The following is a 21,689-nucleotide window of genomic DNA, read 5'->3' on the forward strand; positions in this document are numbered from 1 at the left end:
AACAGTAAAGCAGGGTAGAAGAATAGAAGATAAATGTTTGCTTAAAGTATTTGTTATAAGTTCATTTATGCCTGCAGCAGTATCTACGTAAGTCATAGATCAATACAAAAGTCACCTAACCTGTGATCACTTGGGGCTATAACAGACAACTAAGGGATAATAGGCCCATTCTATGTAAAGCAGTTCAAAAGCCAGGAAATGGAAGCTGCAAACCCACTGATTTACAAACTGGTCCCAGCATTTTGAGAGGTGGCTGTGTATTCAGCCCAACTGCGAAATTAATATTCACAGGAGGTTGCAAAACCTTCACCCTTGTGAATATTATTGAGGTAAGTGGTAATCTGCTACCCACTGCAAATGCCTGAGAATGCCCGGATAGAGGCCTGCAAAGTACAGCAGACCGCTATACATATGTTTGCCTTCCTTTATTGAGAATATTTTTTTTAATCTGCCTTTGACTCTTAAAGAAAGCCAGGATACTTAAAAAAAAAAAAATCTTATTGACACAAAGACATCAGGGAGAGCATGCTATCGTCTACTCGGCCACTGTCTACTCGTCCTGAATCTGCTAGATAACAATTCCTAAAGAGGAAGCTGTTGACCATTTTGATGTGAGAAAGTGAATTATTAATTGGAGTGAATGGTAGTCTGCACAAGAAAAAAAATCAATAACCTGTTAAGTCCACGTAACGATTTCAGTATTTTAAACCTGAGTTCAACTCCTGGTAGCTATGGCACGGAGCAGACAGGTTTATGTGAGAGAAAATGTGCAAAGCATTTAGATGTACAAAACAATCGAAAAGTCAAAAACACAACATAATAAAATCCCACTCCAGTTTATAAAAATAGATTACAGTGCAATAAACAAAATGACACCACATCAACAACAATTCTACAAGCGAAACTGGGGATATGAAATGTTAAAGTTTTAGGAGAAAAAGCTCCTTGCAAATGTAAAGTGCCGATCAGTAGTCACTGTTCTCTGTTGACCAGGACCTAGGTGTGATTTCAGGCCCACCTCATTAGAGCATCGGTCAGACACACCCAGTTTTTTACCTTATGACTTATTCTATGAAATGAAAATTGAAATCCTTCGCTTGGGCAAGGTCGCATGCTTATCTGCAGAGGTCTTCTCAAAGCTAGATAGCCACTAAACGAGGTCCTGCTGAAGCCATTGGTTTTGTAGGAAAAGAATAAAGCAGGGAAATTCAAATTTTGCATTGGGCTGATAGTTTTTGTACCTTCACTCAGTCAAGATTTCACTAGTGTGGCAAGCTTGAAGGTGTATCTGACAAAGATGAATTGAAATCAGACACCTTTGCCACAAAGTCTAGCTGATGCTACGTAGGTCTTGGACGTCCAAAACATTTTTAAGCCACAGCTTTTCAGAGTTTGTTGGAGAAGTCCAGCTGGACATAGCCGATGGTCCCAGGACTTCAAGGATACCAATTAGAGCTCAGAAAGTACTCCTCCAGAGGCCACTAGCAGGATACAGTTCAGGTCCAGTTGTAAATGGTCAACTAGTCTTTGCAGAAAAAGACCTCTTGCAACTTGTATAGCCACACAGAAGGTCAGCCATCTGACTCATGCAGTCCACTTCTTTGTCCTGTGTACAAGTGGAAGCAGTTCCATCCTCCAGGTCTCCTCACAGGTCTCAAACAGCGGGTGGAGCCTTTCTTTTGTTCTTCCTCTGGTACAGAAAGTGTTCTGATGGCTGGTTGTGAGGTCCATGTTTGTACAGCTCAGCAAAAAGTGGTTGAGGATGGCTCCTAGACACTCCCTAACCAATGAGAAATATGTTTCCGGGGCAAAACTAGCTACTTTGCATCACATACAGTTTGCTTATTCCAATCTGGACCAAAATGCACTATTCCATGGGGGATCCTAGATGTCAGACCCTCATTGCCAGAGCAGAAGAGCAGGAGCCCACCCTAGAAAAAAAGTTAATTACCCTCCTGTGGTACACATGGAGTTGCTTAAGTCTTGAGGGAAATCTGGCCCGGTAGTTTGGGTTGGACTGTTCTGAATTGGAGGAAGATTGAGCATTCCTTCCTTCACTTTGTTTGTTGAACTCAAATATGTAGGGCTGTGGGTAACTGCTTGCCTTAAAGAAACTTCCCCATGCCATATATGTGGTATGGTTAAGGAATATTGTCAGATTTCAATTTGCTAATTCTTTTGCTGTTTCATTCAGCCATTTTAGACCTTCCTTTCCTTTCTACAGAATTAAAGTGAAAGAAAACCATAAGATGTGGAAAACATTTTTGCATTTTTATTGTGCACATTGCTTGATTGAGGGCTCGGGATGCTTTCCAATGCTTATCAATAAGGGTAGATCTCGAAGGATTGTGGTTTTTTTTTCTAGATGTGTACCAATCATCCTTGTTTTATTGTACTCTCAAGTTTTGCATATGTCACGCTTAAGGGAGTTGTTGAAAAAAACTTCAGGTAATCTAAGGGCAGGCTTCAATGAGCATCTTTCGTGAAATCTTGATCCTACACCAGGTGGTCCCACCCCCTTCATGGATGTTCGTAAATGTTGACAGGTATCATTTCAAAGTATGATAGGTAAAAACAAAATAAACATCAGACTCCACAGGGGAAAGGGCAAAACATTATAAGGTGGTGCAGCTACAAAGAGTCCTACATTTTATCTTTATACCACCCTCACAAGCCTTTCCTTGAAGAGACACAAAGATAATTTGGACATCGGACACCATAGGTTTGATCATAACCCATCCAAACCAGTCACCCAAACTGGACAGAACATGGCAGTATGTGGCTAGATATCATGGGAGCAGGTAAGTTATCAATGGAATGAGAAGCACATAGCAAGTGGAGAGCAGCAGTCCTGCTTGATCTCTATACATTGCCTACTGGAGACAGGGATCTTGTATCTTCCTCACAGAACATAAGCCAAAGACATTGGCCTGTTAACACATGGGGATATAGATAAAAGGAAATCACTACAGGAACATGCATGGGTGAATGGGAACCTACAAACTGAAACCAAAGCTCACGAAGGACAACTTCTGACAAATACAAGCCACAGAATACGTTGAATCCAAGAGTTTGTGTCACACGCGCCATAGGGAGATACCTAGTGGCAGAAGAAACTCCAAGCTGCCAAACAATACGATGATGCCTGAGGAAAAAAAATCACTTGAGCAGGCACCACACACGGGTGAGAAACAGGCATCTGAGCAAACTCTGAAAATGTATTGAACTGGGTGACATGTTTGTGGTGAGTTAGCAACGCATGTACATGTTGAATTCCATATTGTTGTTGATTTATGGTGTGCCAAAACTACCACCTCCACTGCCCGGTCAGATACACAATCAGTCTAAAGAAAGCGCGGGAAAAGAGTGCCAGTGTGGTCCCTGTGCAACGGGAATGTATTTAAAGGTACTTTCTGAAGGTACTTAAATGTATTCTATATCAAGAATGTTTATAAAATGGACAAGAGAGTGACCAGAATGCCAATCTCTGTTTTTGTATGATCTTATTTTCAGATGCAAGTGTTACCAAACTGAACTCATCGAATAATACTGTAAGTATAGCTATGCTGTGAGGGGTGTGTCTGCCTCTCCGATAGGATGACGAAGGGGAAATGTACTTAAGAGTTCGCTGGAAGAGGCTACAATTTATCTTTATGAAATAGGGATTGGAGAAATGGACTCATGGTGTATGTGACGTCTAGCACCCCTGGAAAAGAGATAAATTAAAGGGGCTTCATTTTTTTGTTCGGCTAGAATGGAAATGTGGAATCGAAAGATTGCTAACAAGCACTGGCAACAAACAATAGGTCTAGATTTATTATGCGTATTTAATTGCTAGTAGCGTTTGTGTGTTTTTTTTGGATGGTTGATTGGGTGTACACGTGTTGTTTTAGGGTTTAGATGGGGGGATAAATGTGCTGCCTTGTGTTTTGTTATAAGGTACTTATTAACCCCACCCATGCATCCGGCGGGCTGCTTCCATCCGCTAGTCGTACTATACCAAGCATTTGTGGCAATCAGCCAATAGTACCCAGAAGTGGTGGCTGGTGACTGAAAGCAGTGGTGGGGCACTAATACAAGACGGAATTGCACCTTGTGAGAGAGCCTCACTACCCACGTATTTCCATTCACCTACTCACCCACTGCCTTTGGTCACCTACCCATTTACTCATCCACATTGACATCCACTGCCATTCACACAACTCTTATACACAGACACCCACATTTTCTCAGCCACTCTGTCAAGCCCTGCAGACACATTCAAACAAACACACATTGTCTCACCCATCCAGTATCCAGCAGCTTCAGTGTTAAAAGGTACACGTTTATTTGAGCTGCAGATTACATGTTTAATATGACATATCACGTCATTAGTCTGCAGAAGAAATAAAACAATAACTAGCCATGATAAATTACTGGAACCATTACTGCCTTTGGGAGAGGAAATCACCTACAGAGGCAGTGAAAGGAGAGGAGAGCTGAGAGAACAGATTTGTTTTCTTATTGTCTGTAAAAAAAAGATAGAGCTCCAACTTACTTGTGTGCAGGGTTGTCTTTGGCATATTTATGACTTGAGGTCTTCAGGTCACACTCCTGTCTCCCAGAGAGCCCTGTATGGAGTTATTTATTGTATTTATTCTATTTCTCTGCCACAGACTGCTTGTAATGCAGGAAAAGGGGATTTTCTTTGTGCAATGCCACATTCTTTTAACAAAATGTGACCTCTGGTACATAGACCCATCTGATCACACCCCACCATTTGAGTAAATAGGAAAGGGTGGAGAATAATATTGAGTGACATGAAGTTTTCAGAAACATGGGCTGAACAAAAAACGCTCCAGGCTGTTTACTATCAGGGCTTCTGGTGGAGGAGGAGATAAGCCAGGGACGTCACTGCGTTCTGAGAAAACGTAAGGGATTTGCGTGGGCAAGCCCTGTCAGCCCTACTGTGCAGCTCTCAGCCACATACTGATGCAGGCGCAGTGGGGCTTTTCAAAGTGCACAACTTTCACTTGGAAAATGTTGTGCAGAAAATGTTTTACTTTCATCATGTAATTAAATATATGCTTCAGTAGAGAGGCCAGAAAAGGCTAGGGGCGCAGCCCCTTAGCCCTTGAACACCAGCCGCCCCATGTACCCAGATCATTCCTGATCTATAAACTGCCTTGAATTAGAGATGGTCCTTGATGACTCCCAGGGCCAGACATACTAACATTTGACGCAACACAATGCAGTACCACAACTTCCTGAGCTGCGCAGACTAAAATGGAGCGAGCAGGAATGCAATATATTTAATAAGATAACGTGCATTCCTGCCCTCTCTCTGCACTGACGTACTGAATGCTGCCTAGCACCTACGCAGGCACCCTTACGCCATGGTTCAAGGGTGCCTGCGTTACAAACAGGATAGGTTTTGTGCAGGAAGCAACACCTTCCTACACAAACACAATCCTCATTGGCGTTTTCCTCTTTCTACGTGTGCTGCAGAATGCAGCACACGTAGAAAGAGGCAATAACAAGGAGAAATAAAAATGTTTTTCCTTGTTACGCATCTGCTGGAATGGCGCAGCATTTTGATGCATTCCGAGGTTTACTACCCTTAGTAAATCTGGGAATGAGCCAAAGTCCACAGGTGGGTATGTGGGAATGCTCACACTGCACCCATGAAATGCTTTCCCGTTGCAGAGTAACGCAAAGCAGCCATTTTCACTGCCTTGTGTTACACAGGATTTATTAAGCCACGCAGAGCCATACAAGGTGGCTTTGCGCTGCTTCATATATATCACTTAGTCCCTTGCCATTGTCTTGTGTCACCTTGAATGGCGCAATGCCAATGCAAGGGCTTAGTAAATCTGGACCCCAGTGTTTGTCTGCCTGTCCTGATTCTGTTCTACTTGGCGGTGCTGTACAATACTACACTTATGGTAATTAATCTCATTTACTATAACAATGTTAGTACTCATATTGGTACTTTTGAAAACTAGCTTTTGGAATGCATGCTCCTTTTCTTTGATTGATGTATGCACTGGGCATAGGATCTTGAACACAATGTGCTACTTATTTATTTTTCTTCTGTGTCTTCTTAATCGCATTGCGACCTCCTGGCACTATGGGGAATAACCTGAATTTGGGTCATTTGAAAACATTATGTATACACAATTATTGAATATATAGCCAGTCTGGCTTCATTCTAATGGAGAGCGGTAGAGAGTTCTGTCACGAGGCTACCCATTCCTGAAAGGAATGACTACTCCTAGTTTTCTAGCTTAAATCCTTTCATTGTTAACTTCAGCTGCCCTAAGAGGTTCCAAGACTAAACGCAGGGAAAAAAGTTTCCAGAAAAGGATTAATATCTAGTCCATTAAAAACTTTGTGAACCAGGCACACATACTTAATCTGGACTCTATTCTTACGGGGAAGCCAGTGCATCTGTCTGAAGTAATCAGCCACAGGGTCATACTTTTTAAGTCAATGACATTCTGCAGTCCTTGCAGGTGGGTTATTCTTTACTCATGGATACCCAGGTAAATTAAGTTGCAATGATGTAGTCTTGACTAAACATAATCATTGGCTACATTGACTCTATGTGAAAAGGAGGAAGGTAAATATATATGCGGCGCTGTAAGACTGAAAAGACAGGATCTAGAGACTGACAGGATTTAGCAGAGTCACACTTGTTGCTACTAAGCCTATGCCAATGTCTATGCCAATTACTGCAGACAACTGTCATTTAAACTTCCCTCAAAAGCAGAGAACAGGAAGACCACTTGGTACAGCTGTGCAGATTTCCTTCACGCGAAGGGAAGGGCACGCATGAAAAGCAAAAGAATATGTTTCTCACATTGCTCAAGTGTAGCAGAGTGCTAGTTTCTCTCACAGAGAGAGTAGGTGTAGCACAGGCAGCAGGTCAATTTTCCCTCACACACAACAGATACAGCAGAAACAGCAAACGTGCTAGCGTATCTTGCACACAAAGCAGATATAGCACAAGCAGCACACTTCAAGATACAATAGTTATTCCCAGAACAACAAAAGCACAGGGACGTGGTTGGACTTTTTCATATTGAAGAGCAAACAATTTCAATTAAAGATGAAATTGACTTGAGCTAAAATTATTTTGTGTTGTCCTTTTCACAATTTAGCATGAGTGTACGTGAATTCCCAACTAGTGTGGCTTGGAGCCACAAGTTGGTGGACACCTAATCTTCAAACTCTGGAGAGGGATGCAGCATCCGTCCTCATCTGGGCTGATATGCTGTCAGCTGGCAATAACAGCGGTGCCATGAGTTATGTGACGGGGTCTCTGACAGAGAACACGGCTGCAAGACTTGCATAGAGTCGTGGTGGCAATCTGAAGCACACCCCGAAACAGGTCCTAGGATGCTTGTTTCTGGTCTAGGGTGGACCTGGCTTAGTTTTGGCTGGGGAGCCCATGCAAACAAACACAAATGATGGACGGAATGCGGAACCAATCAAGACCGATTTGCATATGGCTTGGTCCAAACTGGAGTGGCATGGTGAGCAAAAGAATTGATGGGTTAAATCCAGATCTGTAACTGAGGGTGAATGTTTGATTGGTTCTGCATTCCATCCATCATTTGTGTTTGTTTTCTTTTGTTGCCCTTAGTGCACCGGGTATGCCCAGACATCGGTCCCGGGCTCACTATGCCTATGGATTCAAGCTAGCCTGGCTGATGAAGGGTGAAACCCTGAAACTGGTCCCAGGATGCTTGTTCCTAGTCCAGGGAGGACTTGGCCTGTCAGTTCTGGCTGGGCTGTTCCAATGGGGAACAGGATCAAGACTAATTTGCATGTGGCTTGGTCTAAACTGGGGTGGCATGGTGAGCAAAATAATTGATGGACTAAACCCAGATCTGTGACTGGGGGCTAATGTTTGATTGGTTCCGCATTCCGTACATCATTTGTGTTTGTAGCTCGTTGTAAGGCCTAGTAATGATAACAAAACAGACCAACCAAACCCCTTCCTTAGGGCAGCAGAGTAACATCTGGCTGCCCAAAGAGTGAATCATAAGTTATTTGAACGTGGGTCTGTAGAGTATTTCGGGAGAGGGCCAGACCACCTCCAATGAAGAACGGAATGGGGTCGTGTCTCAGCAGTTTACCAATATAGCAGAGGTAAGCTACCAGGGCCAAGGGGTGGGGATGACCTAAAGGTGGGTAGCATGAAAGAAGAACAGTAACATCTAGGTGGACACAGGGACACCCAGCAACCGCAGAGCAACAGTGCCCCAGTGCAGAGGGCAGTCTAGGGGACAGGACACTCAGAAAGCAGGTGAAGGGTTGAAGGCATGGCTTCCAGTCCTGATTAGACAATATCATCTGCTGTTTGTAGTGTGTCTCTGGGAAGGAAGACCAAGGCAGGATGACTGCTGTCCTGACAGTACCTCTCCAGAGCCATCAGTAACAGGAGACTCGCCCCAAGCAGATACTCCAGCTGCAGCAACCAGTGCCTGCAACTGTTCTTTTTGTGCCTGTGTTGGGACGCTGGTAGCTTGTTTGGCTTATCTCCACAGCTTGGGACATTAGTGTTTATTCCAGGATGACAGCGGGAACCAATTACTAACAGCATGTTCAAACTCCTGTGGCTCATGATGCCTCTGCTCCACCCAATCCGAGGCAACTTCCGGTTCTGTGAAAAAGTATGTTTTTTGGTTTACAATCACTTTAAGTTTGGTGGGAAATAGTAATGAATATGTGCGGCCTGCATCATGCAGTTTTCTCTTTACTTCTAAAAAGGAAGCCCGCTGTCAACTTATAGTCTGAAACATGAGAATTCTCGCATTTTTAAAGGTAAGTGGAATGGATTGTTGAGCATCCTGAAGTACTGTTTCCTTGTCTCTAAAGTTTAGGAACTGCACCACCACTGGCCGTTGGGGGGCCGCAGATAGAGGATGCCATGCAGGCACCCCAAGCACCCACTCCACTGCCAAGTTAGGGGCCACAGCAGTAAAGAGCTATGTCTCAAAGAAAGTAGTGGAGCCCGTCCCCTCCACTCCCTCTGGGAATCCAGTACGGAGGTTGTTATGCCTCGATCTCCACTGCATGTCCTCCATTCTAACCTCCAGGAATCGGACCGTGCAACTGAGTTCTGCTACTTGAAGATCAGGTGTTGGACCTGGCCCTTTTACAGGGTCATTCCCTAGACTTTTTGTCTTTTGCCTCCTTATTTTTCTGACCTTTGTTGGCTGACTTTATGACTCTGAGCACTTTTTCACTGCTAACCAGTGCTAAAGTGCATGTGCTCTCCCTTGTAAAATTGGTATGATTGGCTTATACCTAAATAGCATATTTAATTTACCTATAAGCCCCTTGTAAAGTGGTATCCCTAAACCCAGGGCCTTTAAATTAAATGCTACTAGTGAGCCTGCAGCGCTGCTTGCGCCATCCACTGAAGTAGCCTGTCAAACCTATCTCAGGCCCGCTAGAACAGGGCCTGTGTGCGCAGTTTTCTGCCACAGAGACCTGGCATCTAAATTTACTTGCCAGGCCCAAAACTCCCCTTTTACTACATGTAAGTCACCCCTAAGGGTCGCCCTATCTAGCCCTATGGGCAGGGTGCAATGTATGTAGAAGGCAGGACATGTGCCATGTTGCGTGGCCTGTCCTGGTAGTGACAAACAGCCTAACTTGGTGTCTCACTGCTGTGAAAACTGCCTTCTCATAGGATTGCATTAGAAATGCCCTGCCTTATGTGTAGGAGGTATTGTCTGGTTGTGATAGTGATAAGAAATGCTGCTTACTGGTGTAGGTGTATTTTTTATTACTGTTACAGAAATGCCACTTCTAGAAAGTGCTCATTTATCTGTGCTTATGACTCTGGGTTTTGAAGCTTGCCTCCAATCCATATCTGGGCAGACTGACAGTCGGGGCTTTGTGCATACTTTTCAGACAACCTGTACACAGGGAGGGTGGATGTGTCACAGAGGTGCGTCTACATATTGTATAGTCTTCCTGGGCTGAGAGAAGGGAGAGGCGGGGCGCACCTGCATTTGTAAAGGCTGTGCCCTGTCCTCGCACAATAGGGTTGTTTACCTCACAACTGATGTTTGGAACCTGTGCTGGAGGAGAGAAAGGGCACTCCCAGAACCAGTTGTGAACTGGTTGGAACCCTCTCTCCACCCCCATTGTAAAACACACTGTAAACTTAGTATAAGTACAGGGGAATTTTCCCCACATTTTGAACATTCTGGAGACATTCTTGGAACTGGACAGAAGGCTGAGAGGACTCACCAGGGACCGCCATGGACTGCTGCTGTTGTGCTGACCTGTGACCTGCTGGGTCACCAGGAGGATTTGCCACTGAGTGCATTTTCCTTGTGCTTGCCTGTTGCGGGGCCCACTAGCCCTGTGCTCCTTTCTGCTTTCACTGTTCCCAGGGGACGGGTGCCGTGGCCCCTCACCTCTGTAATTATTTGGAGCATGAGGAGTGCTCCAGCATCGTGGGATTTTGCATGTGGCACTCTGGAGTGTGCCTTACTTCTTGTTGGGCCCCCCAGCTCTTTGAAGAGCGCTGCTTGCCATCACCAGGATCACCGCCGCAACCCGGGCTACAGATTTGGCCTTAGCGCTTTGAAAAGCGCTCTTTTGATGCCCCAAATCACCGCCGCAGCCTGGGCGTCCTATTTTCATAAAGCGTGCGGATCGCGCTCCTTCTAGTGCCCCCGGGGCACGAGCGAAAGGCAAACGGAGCAAGCATGTTCCTACCGGTATCCCCGGGGCACGGTCTGCTTCTGGGATCGCCCCCGGAGCACCAGCTGCCCTCCACTTCTGCTCCTATCACTGCGGCGGGCCGGGAATCAATAGAAACACTCGCCTACCACATCGGGTGTGGGTGAGAGTGTCTTCGCGGGCCCCAGGAGGGGTCCGAACTCCGTATTTGACTCGCAGGACTCGAGAGAAGGCGAGGGGAACGCCCCTTACCACTGGTCTCTGCCGTAGGAGCAGGACGCTCCTTTTCAATTCAGGCAGCATTCTTTTACTAGGACGGGGAAGGGAGACCTCGACGAAGGCCCCTTCCTCTCGCCCCCATACTTACTTGTTGGGCCTCGCCTGGCCCCACCCCACGTGCAGGGTGTGTGGAGGCCGAGGGAGGCCCCCACCAAAATCATGGGGGCCAGTTTACTGCATTGGAGAGGGTGCAGACCGCCCCTCTCCCCCAGGAGCACCGCGTGGCCCCCGTTGTGCGCATAGGAGCGCTGGGGGCCCCAATGCTATTCTTCTAGGCACAAGGAGTGCCTCTTCCTCAGAGAATCAGGTACTTTTTAGGAGATATTGGCTCAGTGAGCTTAGTATGAACCTTGGAGTGGTTTATATGTTCCTACCTGCTTTCATGACATTACATATATGTGCTGATGTTCCTTTTATGGGCATGACATGCTGATATGTATTTTTTATGACTTGTGATATGTTCTCTAGTGTTCCTTTTATGGGTATTTATGAGGTATTCATGACAAGTGCATAGAATTCTTACTGTATTTCCTGACTACTGCTTATGTTGCAGAATCCTGAGTACTTACGTATTCTAATGTGACAACTGCATATTCTTGCTGAGTATTAGTAACTTGTGTAACGTTCTGACAACTGCTAAGGTAGCAGGGTACTACTAAAGTGTAATGTTGGTCTAATTATGTTTGGTGCAATACAGTTTATTTTTACATAGCTCAGTGTTGTGTTTACTTTGTGGTGTACATGTTGCGTCACGTGTATTGTGCAAACACTTTACACATTGCCTCCGGGTTAGGCCTGACTGCTTATGCCAAGCTACCAAGGGGGTGAGCAGGGGTTATCTTGGAAGTGTAACTCCCTTGCCCTGACTAGAGTGGGTGGGTTCTGCCTGGCTTATGTGCATACCCTAGCCAACCAGAACCCCATTTCTAACAGCAGGTTCCTCAGTAGCAGGCTGGAGGGCTTGTATGGACAAGTCAGTTTGGGAAACTCTGTTCGAAGGTATATACGGCTCCTCCCTCAAGAGGCCCAGCTCCACCCCATCCACTTTGCCACTAAGGTTGCTCCTGGTGTCATTGATGGCAGCAAGGATGCACAAGACTAATAGATTAGGAAGTCCTCAAGATTGTGGTGCGGGCCAATGCATACACGTGATCATTTGGGTATGGGAAGAGATTGGCCTCAAACTCACCCTGGTGGAATCCTCCTCATGAGGACGTTAGAGGGCTGCACTGACAGGGGGAATTGCTCAGGAAGAACTGCTGAAACCGAGGGACCATCATGCCTGCCTCCTTGAATCCTTATGGTGAATAGATTACAGGTTGTATCAGACAAAGCAACACAAGGAGAGGGACAAACTGAATCAACTTTTTTTCGCACTCACTTAGGGGGTGATATTTAATGCTTTCTGTGCGCATTACCGAGCCCCGTACAACTCAAGGTCAGAGCAGTGACAATCTGGTCTTCATGACTTTGTATCTGCCGTCGTGTTATCAGTGATTCCACCAGATGAGAGAGAGGAATTGAATAGTCCAATAATGGAGCAAGAGGACCACTGTGCAATTCAGGACTCTCCCACTTGTAAAACTCCAGGACTAGACGGCCTTCCAATTGAATTTTATCAAATGTATGCAGCCCTGTTGACCCCCACACTACTTGAGGTTTATACTACAGCTCGTGATACAGGGTGTGTGCCCCCCTCTATGCGAGTAGTGCTATTGGTTGCGCTCCTGAAGCCAGGACAGGACTCGCTGCAGGTTTCCTCCTACAAACCACTATTACTGATAGGCAGTGATTATAAGATACTTAGCAGGATCTTTGCAATGCGGTTGATGGGACATATGCCGGTATGGGGCTACCCCAAACAAAATGGATTTATACTGGGTAGTTGCACATCTCTCAATATTCGTAGGCTGCAAAGATTGTTGATGGAGTCCCTGCAACAGTGGCCCAATGGGGTATGCCTGGCCTTAGACCTAGAGAAGGCCTTTGACACCTTGGACTGGGCTACATGTTTGTGGCCTTGCAAAAAATGCTAGATGTTGGAAATTATACAATCGCTTTGTATAGTTCCTTCATCAAGAGCTCGATTGGCCATCGTATTTCTACCCCTGTACCAGTGAGCAGACAAATGTGTCAAGGTTATTTTCTCTCCCCATTTCTCTTTGCCCTGGTGGTGGAACCTCTTATGTAGCAACTTCAGCAATGTGGACAAGACTTGGGCATACCTGTCTGTGGCATCAAACATGCCATCTCACTGTATGCAGATGATGTCCTTGTGTACATCAGGGATATCTGTAGCAGCCTAGGTGATATACCAGGTATACTGGACATCTTCAAGGCTTCATTGGGCCTGGGAGTGAACTGGCAAAAGACCTGTCTTTTTCCACTCCACCAGGACTGCCCTCCGCACACCATAACAATTGATGAACACATTTTTTGGTGAGAGCCACACACCTTTCAATACTTAGGTCTAATGTATATCATGCAACTCGGGATATCCTAGATGGTAATCTCGAGAGGGCGATCTCCTCCTTGCAAACCCAAATAGCCAGTGCAGGGTTACTTCTCCAGAATGGTAGTGCTGCAAAGGGTCCTGTACTATTTTACCAATTTACCTATCCTTGTCCCTCGCAGCACATTTAAAACCCTAAATACAATGTAGGGTGGCCTTGTGTGGAATAAGGGGAGACGTACAGTAGTGCTGGCCAAACTACAACTGACAACAGAGCATGGAGGACTGCAAGCGCCAGTGTCCGAAACACTACTACCTGGTGGCATACCTCCAATGGTCAATCTGTATGGCTGAAGTATTATGCCAAATACAGATTAGAAAGTGCTGAGAACAACAGAACCTACAGCCTTAAAGAAGTGTACAATCCCAGTGCTGTTGGAACTGTTGCAAATGCAACATATTACTTTACCAAAATGTTTTGGAAAGTTGGGATTTAAAAGGGACTGTATCTTTGTAGATGAGTTTGCTACTTGGAGATCATAGGTCTTGAACAAAGAGGTAAGCACCACATTTTTTTTAAACAAAAGATCTTTTAGTTTGCTCAGCTTTTCAAAATTTACATTTGAAGTAGCAATATAAGGCCACATTTCTGCTACTTTTATCTCTTGCATGGGGGAAAAAGCACATTTCTGCAACAAGTTACAATTTGGGAGACAGTATTCTGTCCGCATTCCACAACAGATTTCTCCGTTCAGCATCAAATAACTCCCATTTGAGAGCACCTGGAAGGCTGGAGGAACAAAGGGACAGGAACACTCTTCAGATAACAAGCTAAATGTACAGCTGAAGCATTACATGCTGCGTGCAAGTACAGCTGTTTACCAATCATTGAATGGCTCGCAGTCACTTCTGCTAAGAAGGACTTCCTTCCTGCCATTGAAGCATTTGTAGATAAATGGTAGCTCCCACACCTTATGGATGTCCTGGGAGTGAACTGGCAAAAGACCTGTCTTTTTCCACTCTACCTAGACTGCCCTCCTCACCCCATGACAATTGGTGAACAAATTGTTTGGTGAGAGGCGCACACCTTTTGATACTTAAATATAAATTTGTTCGTGTGACTCTGGATATCCTAGATGGTAATGTTTTGAGGGCGATCTCCTCCTTGCAAACCCAAATAGCCTTTTAGTGCTCTCTCCCCCTGCCAGTGAACAGCCGGATTACACTTTCCAGCATGGCCATGCCGCAGAGGCTCCTGTACAATTTTACCAATTTACCATTCCCTGTTCCTCGCAGAATACATTGTTGGGTGGCCTTGTGTGGAAGAAGGGGAGATGTAGCGTAGCGCTGGCCAAGCTACAACTGATGACAGAGCATGGAGGACTGGGAGCTCCAGTGTCTAAACACTACTACCTGGAGGCAAAGCTCCAGTAGTCAATCTGTTGGCTGGCTGGGCTCCATCTAGCGGCAGTGGGCCCAGGGTTGGAGCAGAGTGTATTGAGGCTTGTGCAGGAACTGTTCCTTATGCCAGGTGCAGCCCTGCCTGTGTCTTCGAATGCCCTCATTCGAGTGGCGCATGAATGCCACCGCAGAGCGCTGAACGTTGCATCTAGATTGCTGATCTATGCACCATAGATCCCTCTGGGCTCCATCCATTCATTTCGAGCAAGTCTGGGTAGTGAGTGACTGGCACTTTGGGAACCATCATGGGTGGATATGCTGGAGCTTTGTTCCATGATGGAGCTCTCATCCCCTTTGACCTCTTAGTGGAGCAGACCGGTCTTCCAGCGGGCCAATTTCCTGCACATAGGCAACTCATGTTGACACTGGAGTGCATGTTTGGCATTACTGATACAGAACTGGTGACACACCCCTAATGCAGGTCCTTCACACCATGGGTAATGTTTGGAGATTGATTACATGACTAACTAAAGGCATCTCTTATACCACTCAAAACCCATTGGTACTCTTCAGAATACCTGGGTATGGTATGTCAGACATGCATTAACACAAAAGGAGTGGTACAGTGTACCCAAGGAAGGGTTTTCTCAGTCCCCACTTTTAATATATGCAGTTTAACATGTTACATAGAGATTATTTAACACCAGCTAAGATACCTAGGAAATACCCTTCCACATCTCCAGAATGCCCTTTTTACTGGGCCCGGAGGTATAAATGGGGCATATGTTTTGAAGCTGTCCGTCAGTGAGAGCGTTATGGGTGCAAGTTTGCACCATACTCTCACCTCACATGCCAGGGGGACTTGGATTGCATGGCTAGCTGTCTGTTGGACCTTTCCAGGCTCCGTAGAAGGGGTGGTCGATAAACCCTTCATTAACCTGCATTACTGCTCGCTAAGCAGGCCATCGCCATGCACTGGAAGGGTTTGACGCCGTCTGGAGTGGCGTACAGGTGGAGTGTGACCATCCAGTGACGCCTGCCAGAGGCTGCTGTACTGAGGAGAAATTTAGCACTTACGAAGGTGCCCATCACGGCGGAATGGGACGCACTGCTTACCGCCCTTCAAGACTCCCTGATGCCAATCAGAGTTATGACTGATTAGATACATCATGCACCTTACTGCCCTATGCATTCCTGCAGCAGCACTCCCCCTCCTCCTGATATGTCCGTTCCCCATCCATGAAACCAAACCCATCACACCTGTGGGTTGTTCGAAATCGGGACTGTATGCCTCTGCCTCTGTTAATATTCCATATTGGCTTCAAGGCTCATGTTAAATTTTGTCTCCTACCAGTTACTGTCATGGAGTCTGACTACAATGCATAAGGCTATGACTTGACATGATTAACATGTTTTGCTAGTATAATGATAATATATGTACTATTGCTTGTAATGTAAGTTCTCAAAACTCAATAAAGGTTGTTAAAAAACATAGCTGAATTCTTATCTAAAAATGTCCCATGAGCCACAGTTTGCACAGGGAAGCCTTCCTGCTCATAAACAATCATTCCCTTCAATGTGGACACCCTTGCACTATGGTGGAAGGATGCCTGCTTTGGCAGCTAAACTTAGTGCCAGCACTAGGGCAACACAGGGTGCACCGTATTTTTGTAAATACAGCACATCCCTGCGTTTCAGAAGTGACGCATCGTGGCGCTGACATTTTTGGCACAGACCCACGTTGTGCCACTTCCGTATAAATATGCCCCTTAGTTTTTAAAATCAAAACTGGTTCCTTTGCAGAACATGGGTTATTTTTTTTTTTTTTTAAATTCTATCCGGGAGAACAAACACAGATGTGGTGTGTAGTTCCTTGCAGGCCCCCATCACTGTGTATGCAGCCACTCGTAAGAGGTTGCAAATTTCGAGCTACTTGTTAATATTCATTAGGTATGTTGATCTACAACTCCCTGTGAATGGGGATTTTCTGATGTGACCTAGTACATATGTCGTTTTACAAAATAAGGGCCCAGTCACAAAAAGTCGGTGTGTAACTTGCAACTACTTTTTTGAAACGCACGCTTAGTACATCTGGACCTAAGCTGACAATATCAGAAACATTGGGGGTTATTCTAACTTTGGAGGAGGTGTTAATCCGTCCCAAAAGTGACGGAAAAGTGACGGATTTACCACCAGCCGTATTACGAGTCCATTATATCCTATGGAACTCGTAATACGGCTGGTGGTATATCCGTCACTTTACCGTCACTTTTGGGACGGATTAACACTCCTCCAAAGTTAGAATAACCCCCATTGTCTCCAATGACACAGTTTATAGAGAAGAGGCACTTGTGGCTGTTGTTGATTTCTCATTAAAAATGCAACATTTCTAATTACAGGTTGCACCAGAGGTCAAAAAGCAGGAAGAAGGTGGAGATGATGAAGGACTCACCTATGCTGTGATAAACAAAGACGCTCTGAAGAATAAGAAGAAGAACTCGGCCCCAAACTTTCAGGAGCCAGAGACAACCTTATACGCAGCGGTTAATGTTCACTGATGGACGTGCCTTGGATATAACCCAGGAGGAGAACACCCTGTGTCTACCTCAGCTGAATATGAGTCATCTTCATCCCACTGTATCCGATCTAATTTGAACAATTTTCATGACAACAGTTCAGCAACTCCAGAGTTGACTTATCTTCTGCAAGAGTAAAAAATACCTTACTTAAACCCCTGCATATTAGCTCAACCCAACCCAGCACGGTCCATGTCTGCCGACCCATTCAAGCCCAAACGTCCTTAGTGCTCACAGGTTGAATTATGGCCCTCTGCATTATATGCCCGAAGGGCTCACCTCACAGAGGTCTGGTCAGTTCTGGTCTCTTTAAACAAGGGAAGCCATCTCCACCAGCCCTGCTCTGCTCATGAACATCAGTGCGTGTGCGGCAATTCACCAAAATGCTTGGGGTAGCGGAAGTGACATCACATGCTTTTAAACTTTACTTTGACTCATGCACGTACATACATACACACAGATTCACGTACTGTCTCCCATAAACATTCTCACCCACAAGCACGCATACAACATATATTTAAAATCATTTTTACTTACCTTAGCTGCCAGATAGTGCAATATTCCAACTAACTGTACTTCATTTTTATTAGACTCATAGTAAATAATAATATTCACTGTTTGTCTAATAAAAATAAATTGACAAAAAAACAGGAAGTAAAGCCTCAACCGACGTCCATTAGGACGAGCTGCCCATGTTGTAGACATTGAATTTTGCCACTTTTTAGGCCAGATGTCGCAAAGGCAGTGCCAGGTGTCTTAAGGGGTCGCAACTGCGACCCCCTGGCGACCCTTAAATGACGTCCACACTTCAGTGCTGTTTGTTTCTCAAGCATTTCTGCACAGGTATTCATTTCCTACATTCCAGATAATTTCCATCCTCCTGAAGCAAGTGCTGCTCATGCATTGCATCTATCAAGATACTTTTGACCCAACTACAGAGTATAAATACTAGGCACGTTCATCTGTGTGTGCGTGTCTTTGTGTGTGTGTGTGTGTGTGTGTGATCCAGTCTTTACATTCGAGAAGAGCACTGCCCTGTGATCGTGAGTTGAACATGAATGGTTGATGGTTGCAGTAACTTTGGTCGGAAGTCTATTTCTTGCCCTTGCAGATATCCTGAGTTTTAATGAAAGGTTTCATGTATGTTTCCTGGAGTTCGGTCGACCCTTGCAGTCCCTTTTTGAAGCAATTCTCCCACCTGCATAGGGGCCACCATTAATGTGCAGTCTTGGTAGACTTGGGTAACAGCCCCATTTATAAGGCCCTCTGTAAGAAGCTGTGGTATGTTTCTTATGCCTTTTGGGTGCATTAAGATTAGCTTTGGCTTTACCTACAACTTCTAGTATCAGGCCTGATTGGTTATCGATGGTTCCTTTCAGGCTCTTGGTTCATTGTGGTCTGTAAGTTATTGATTATGGTGGAACAGTGAGTAGTTCACTGGTGTTCGTGGCAGTATTAGAAGGGTGGGTGTGACCTGGGTGCATGCCTCCTAAGATCCCCTTAAATGGCATGACATTGGTAGACAGACCCAGGGAGGCTAGAATATGCAGTCAGGTCATATGAAAGAGATCCATGGAGGACAGCCCCTGTTGATTTTGTGATAGGGTAGACAGAGGTGCTAGGCTTTTTAGGGGCAGCTGGCAAGAAGGGAACCTCAATGCATGAGTGGTGATTAAATTAAATTAGATTAGATTAAATTAAAGTGGCGCAAGGCCCATCTAGTCTGCCCATTACCTTACCTATTTTAACATATGCAGACCTCAATTTTGTTCTCCAGCTTTATCAAGGTTTGTTAAGCTGTGGTCCTATGGTTTTGCTATGTTGCCCTTCCTGCCCTAGCTGGGAGGCTGACATGCAAGTTCAGCGCTCGAGCACTACCTATATTAGATTATAGATGAAGCCAGGCAGCAGACACCCTGTACCCGGAATCATAATGTCTAGGGCATTCCCTGCCAGCAGTGTCCGCTGACTTCCAGACTTAGCGTCCAGACCAGGCTTGTAAAATGATCATTTGAAGCAGTTTACTTCAGTTCAAGACTTCACTGGCTCAACTAGCACCTGGTACCACATCCCTAGTCAGAGAGAATATTTCAGGCGTGTTACCAAACCCAGCATAGCCCAGTTTAACTACTCTTGCCCAAGACATTCATACTATAAATGCAGTGTAACTTTCGATGTCTCTTTCTACCCCTAGACGAAGCGGATCTCTGCCTTCTATGGCTTTTTATCAAAACCCATCCGCCTCTTGGTAACCAGGTAAAGGCCTGGAAGATCTGAGCCTTGGAAAAGGAAAGAAAAAGCAGAAAATGAACCAGGACCTGTATCTGTCCTTTGCCAACTTAAAGAAAAATAACGACCTGCGTGTCATACACCAAACATGCAACGGAATGACACCGGAAATACCCATTGTGACAGGGGACCAAGGGCCAGATGTAGTAAGATATGATTTTGAGACTCGGAAATTGCGAGTCGGTGCGACTCGCAATTTCCGAGTCGCAAAATCATATGCAGAATGGTGTCTCAGACACCTTCTGTGGATCGCAAGGGGGTCGCAAAGACCCTCCTCATTAACATTAATGAGGTGGGTCGCAGTTTGGGACCCCCTTGCGATTCCCTGCACTCACAGGGATGGTGGCCTGCTAGAGACAGCAGACCTCCATGTCTGTGACTGCTTTTTTCATAAAGCAGTTTTTTTTGTATTGCAGCCCGTTTTCCTTAAAGGAAAACGCGTTGCAACACAAAAGAAAAAATGAAACCATTTGGTTTCGTTTTTTCAGAGTAGGCAGTGGTCCATTGGTCCATTGGACCACTGCCTGCTCTGAAAAAATATTTATGGCGACATTCACAAAGGTGAAGGGGTCCCTTGGGGACCCCTTCCCTTTGCGAATGAGTTAGCACCCTCTTGACATGGGTGCTAACTGCAAATTGCTTTGCGACCGCGTTCGCGGTCACAAAGCAATTCTGCATTGCGGTGCGAATCGCATATAGGAAGGGAACACCCCTTCCTATTTGCGAGTCGCATTCCCACTTTGCGAACCGGAACCGACTCGCAAAATGGGATTGTGCATCACGATGCGCGTTTTGCATGGCGCAAACTGCGAATTTCGCAGTTTGCGCCATGCAAAACGCTTCGTACATCTGGGCCCAAGTGATGAAATGTTAACAGTGGTTTAACATTAGTAGTCAAGGGTCTAAGCAACTGTTTCATTCCAACTGAATAGCCAAGTTATCTCCTTTGTACACTCGCTTTTCCAAGGGTAGCCATGGTAAGCAGCCAAGACCCGGTTATTTTCAGATATACCTTGTAAAGTGTTTTATTGCTTGTCACCAGTAATGGTTATGTATACACTGTTGAATAAATAGTTTGTTTCCCACTGAGATACTTTGGCCCGTATTTATACTTTTTTAGCGCCGCATTTGCGTCGTTTTTTGACGCAAAAACGGCGCAAACTTGCAAAATACCATTGTATTTTGTAGGTTTGCGCCGTTTTGCGTCAAAAAGCGGCGCAAATGCGGCGCTAAAAAAAGTATAAATACGGGCCTTTGTCCTTTAAGGCTCGATTAATACATTTGTCAGGCAAATGCTTCTCTTTCATGTTTACTAGGCAGCAGTCTTCCTCACATAGGTCGAGACACTTGTTGATGTTTGAGGATGATTGTTTCTTGTCAGGTCAATAAATCAAACATCCAGCTTTGCAAGAAATTGAATTAATTATAGCAGGTAGATTCCGTTTCCAAGGTATGAACTCCTTTAGAGCTCTGACTAATCTTGATCAAAACAAAAAGGATTCATTGATCTAGTAGACTATTTCACTTGTAATCTATGACGCCTGCACTGCATGTAATCAACTTGATTTATATTGTTTAAAATGAAATAAAGCAAAATTCTACAGCACACAAAAGGATTTTAACAATGGTTTCACACACTAACACAGTGAAATGAATAGAAGAGATTCCCTTCTGCCTCTAACACAGTACACTTAGTGATACATTACATAAAAGTAAAATAACCTGCAGTTTTAGTGGCACAGTCGTTGAACTAAGGCCCATATTTATACTTTTTTAGCGCCGCATTTGCGTCGTTTTTTGACGCAAAAGCGGCACAAAATTACAAAATCCAATTGTATTTTGTAAGTTTGCGCCACTTTTGCGTCAAAAAGCGGCGCAAATGCGGCGCTAAAAAAGTATAAATATGGGCCTAAATGTACAAAAGTAATGAATGAAAACGTCACATGTTCTGAAAAGGTTTTCTATGCTAATGGGTGTCAGTTTTCAAATAAAAATTAAACTGG

The 21,689-nt window shown here is 45.0% G+C and overlaps 1 protein-coding gene across 6 annotated transcripts in view; it reads left to right on the forward strand.

The window, feature by feature from the left end:
• Window positions 1-21,689, forward strand: part of LOC138246308 (leukocyte immunoglobulin-like receptor subfamily B member 4A) — a 489,529-nt gene extending 467,840 nt beyond the window's left edge. For all 6 annotated transcript variants that reach the window (XM_069200794.1, XM_069200789.1, XM_069200791.1 and 3 more), the window contains 2 exons: window positions 3,514-3,551; window positions 17,221-21,689. In XM_069200794.1, coding sequence (XP_069056895.1) covers window positions 3,514-3,551; window positions 17,221-17,379 — 197 coding nt within the window. In that variant the 3' untranslated portion in view covers window positions 17,380-21,689. The remainder of the gene's footprint in view (window positions 1-3,513; window positions 3,552-17,220) is intronic.

This window comes from Pleurodeles waltl, chromosome 7 (assembly GCF_031143425.1).
Source record: "Pleurodeles waltl isolate 20211129_DDA chromosome 7, aPleWal1.hap1.20221129, whole genome shotgun sequence".
NCBI classification, from domain to species: domain Eukaryota; kingdom Metazoa; phylum Chordata; class Amphibia; order Caudata; family Salamandridae; genus Pleurodeles; species Pleurodeles waltl.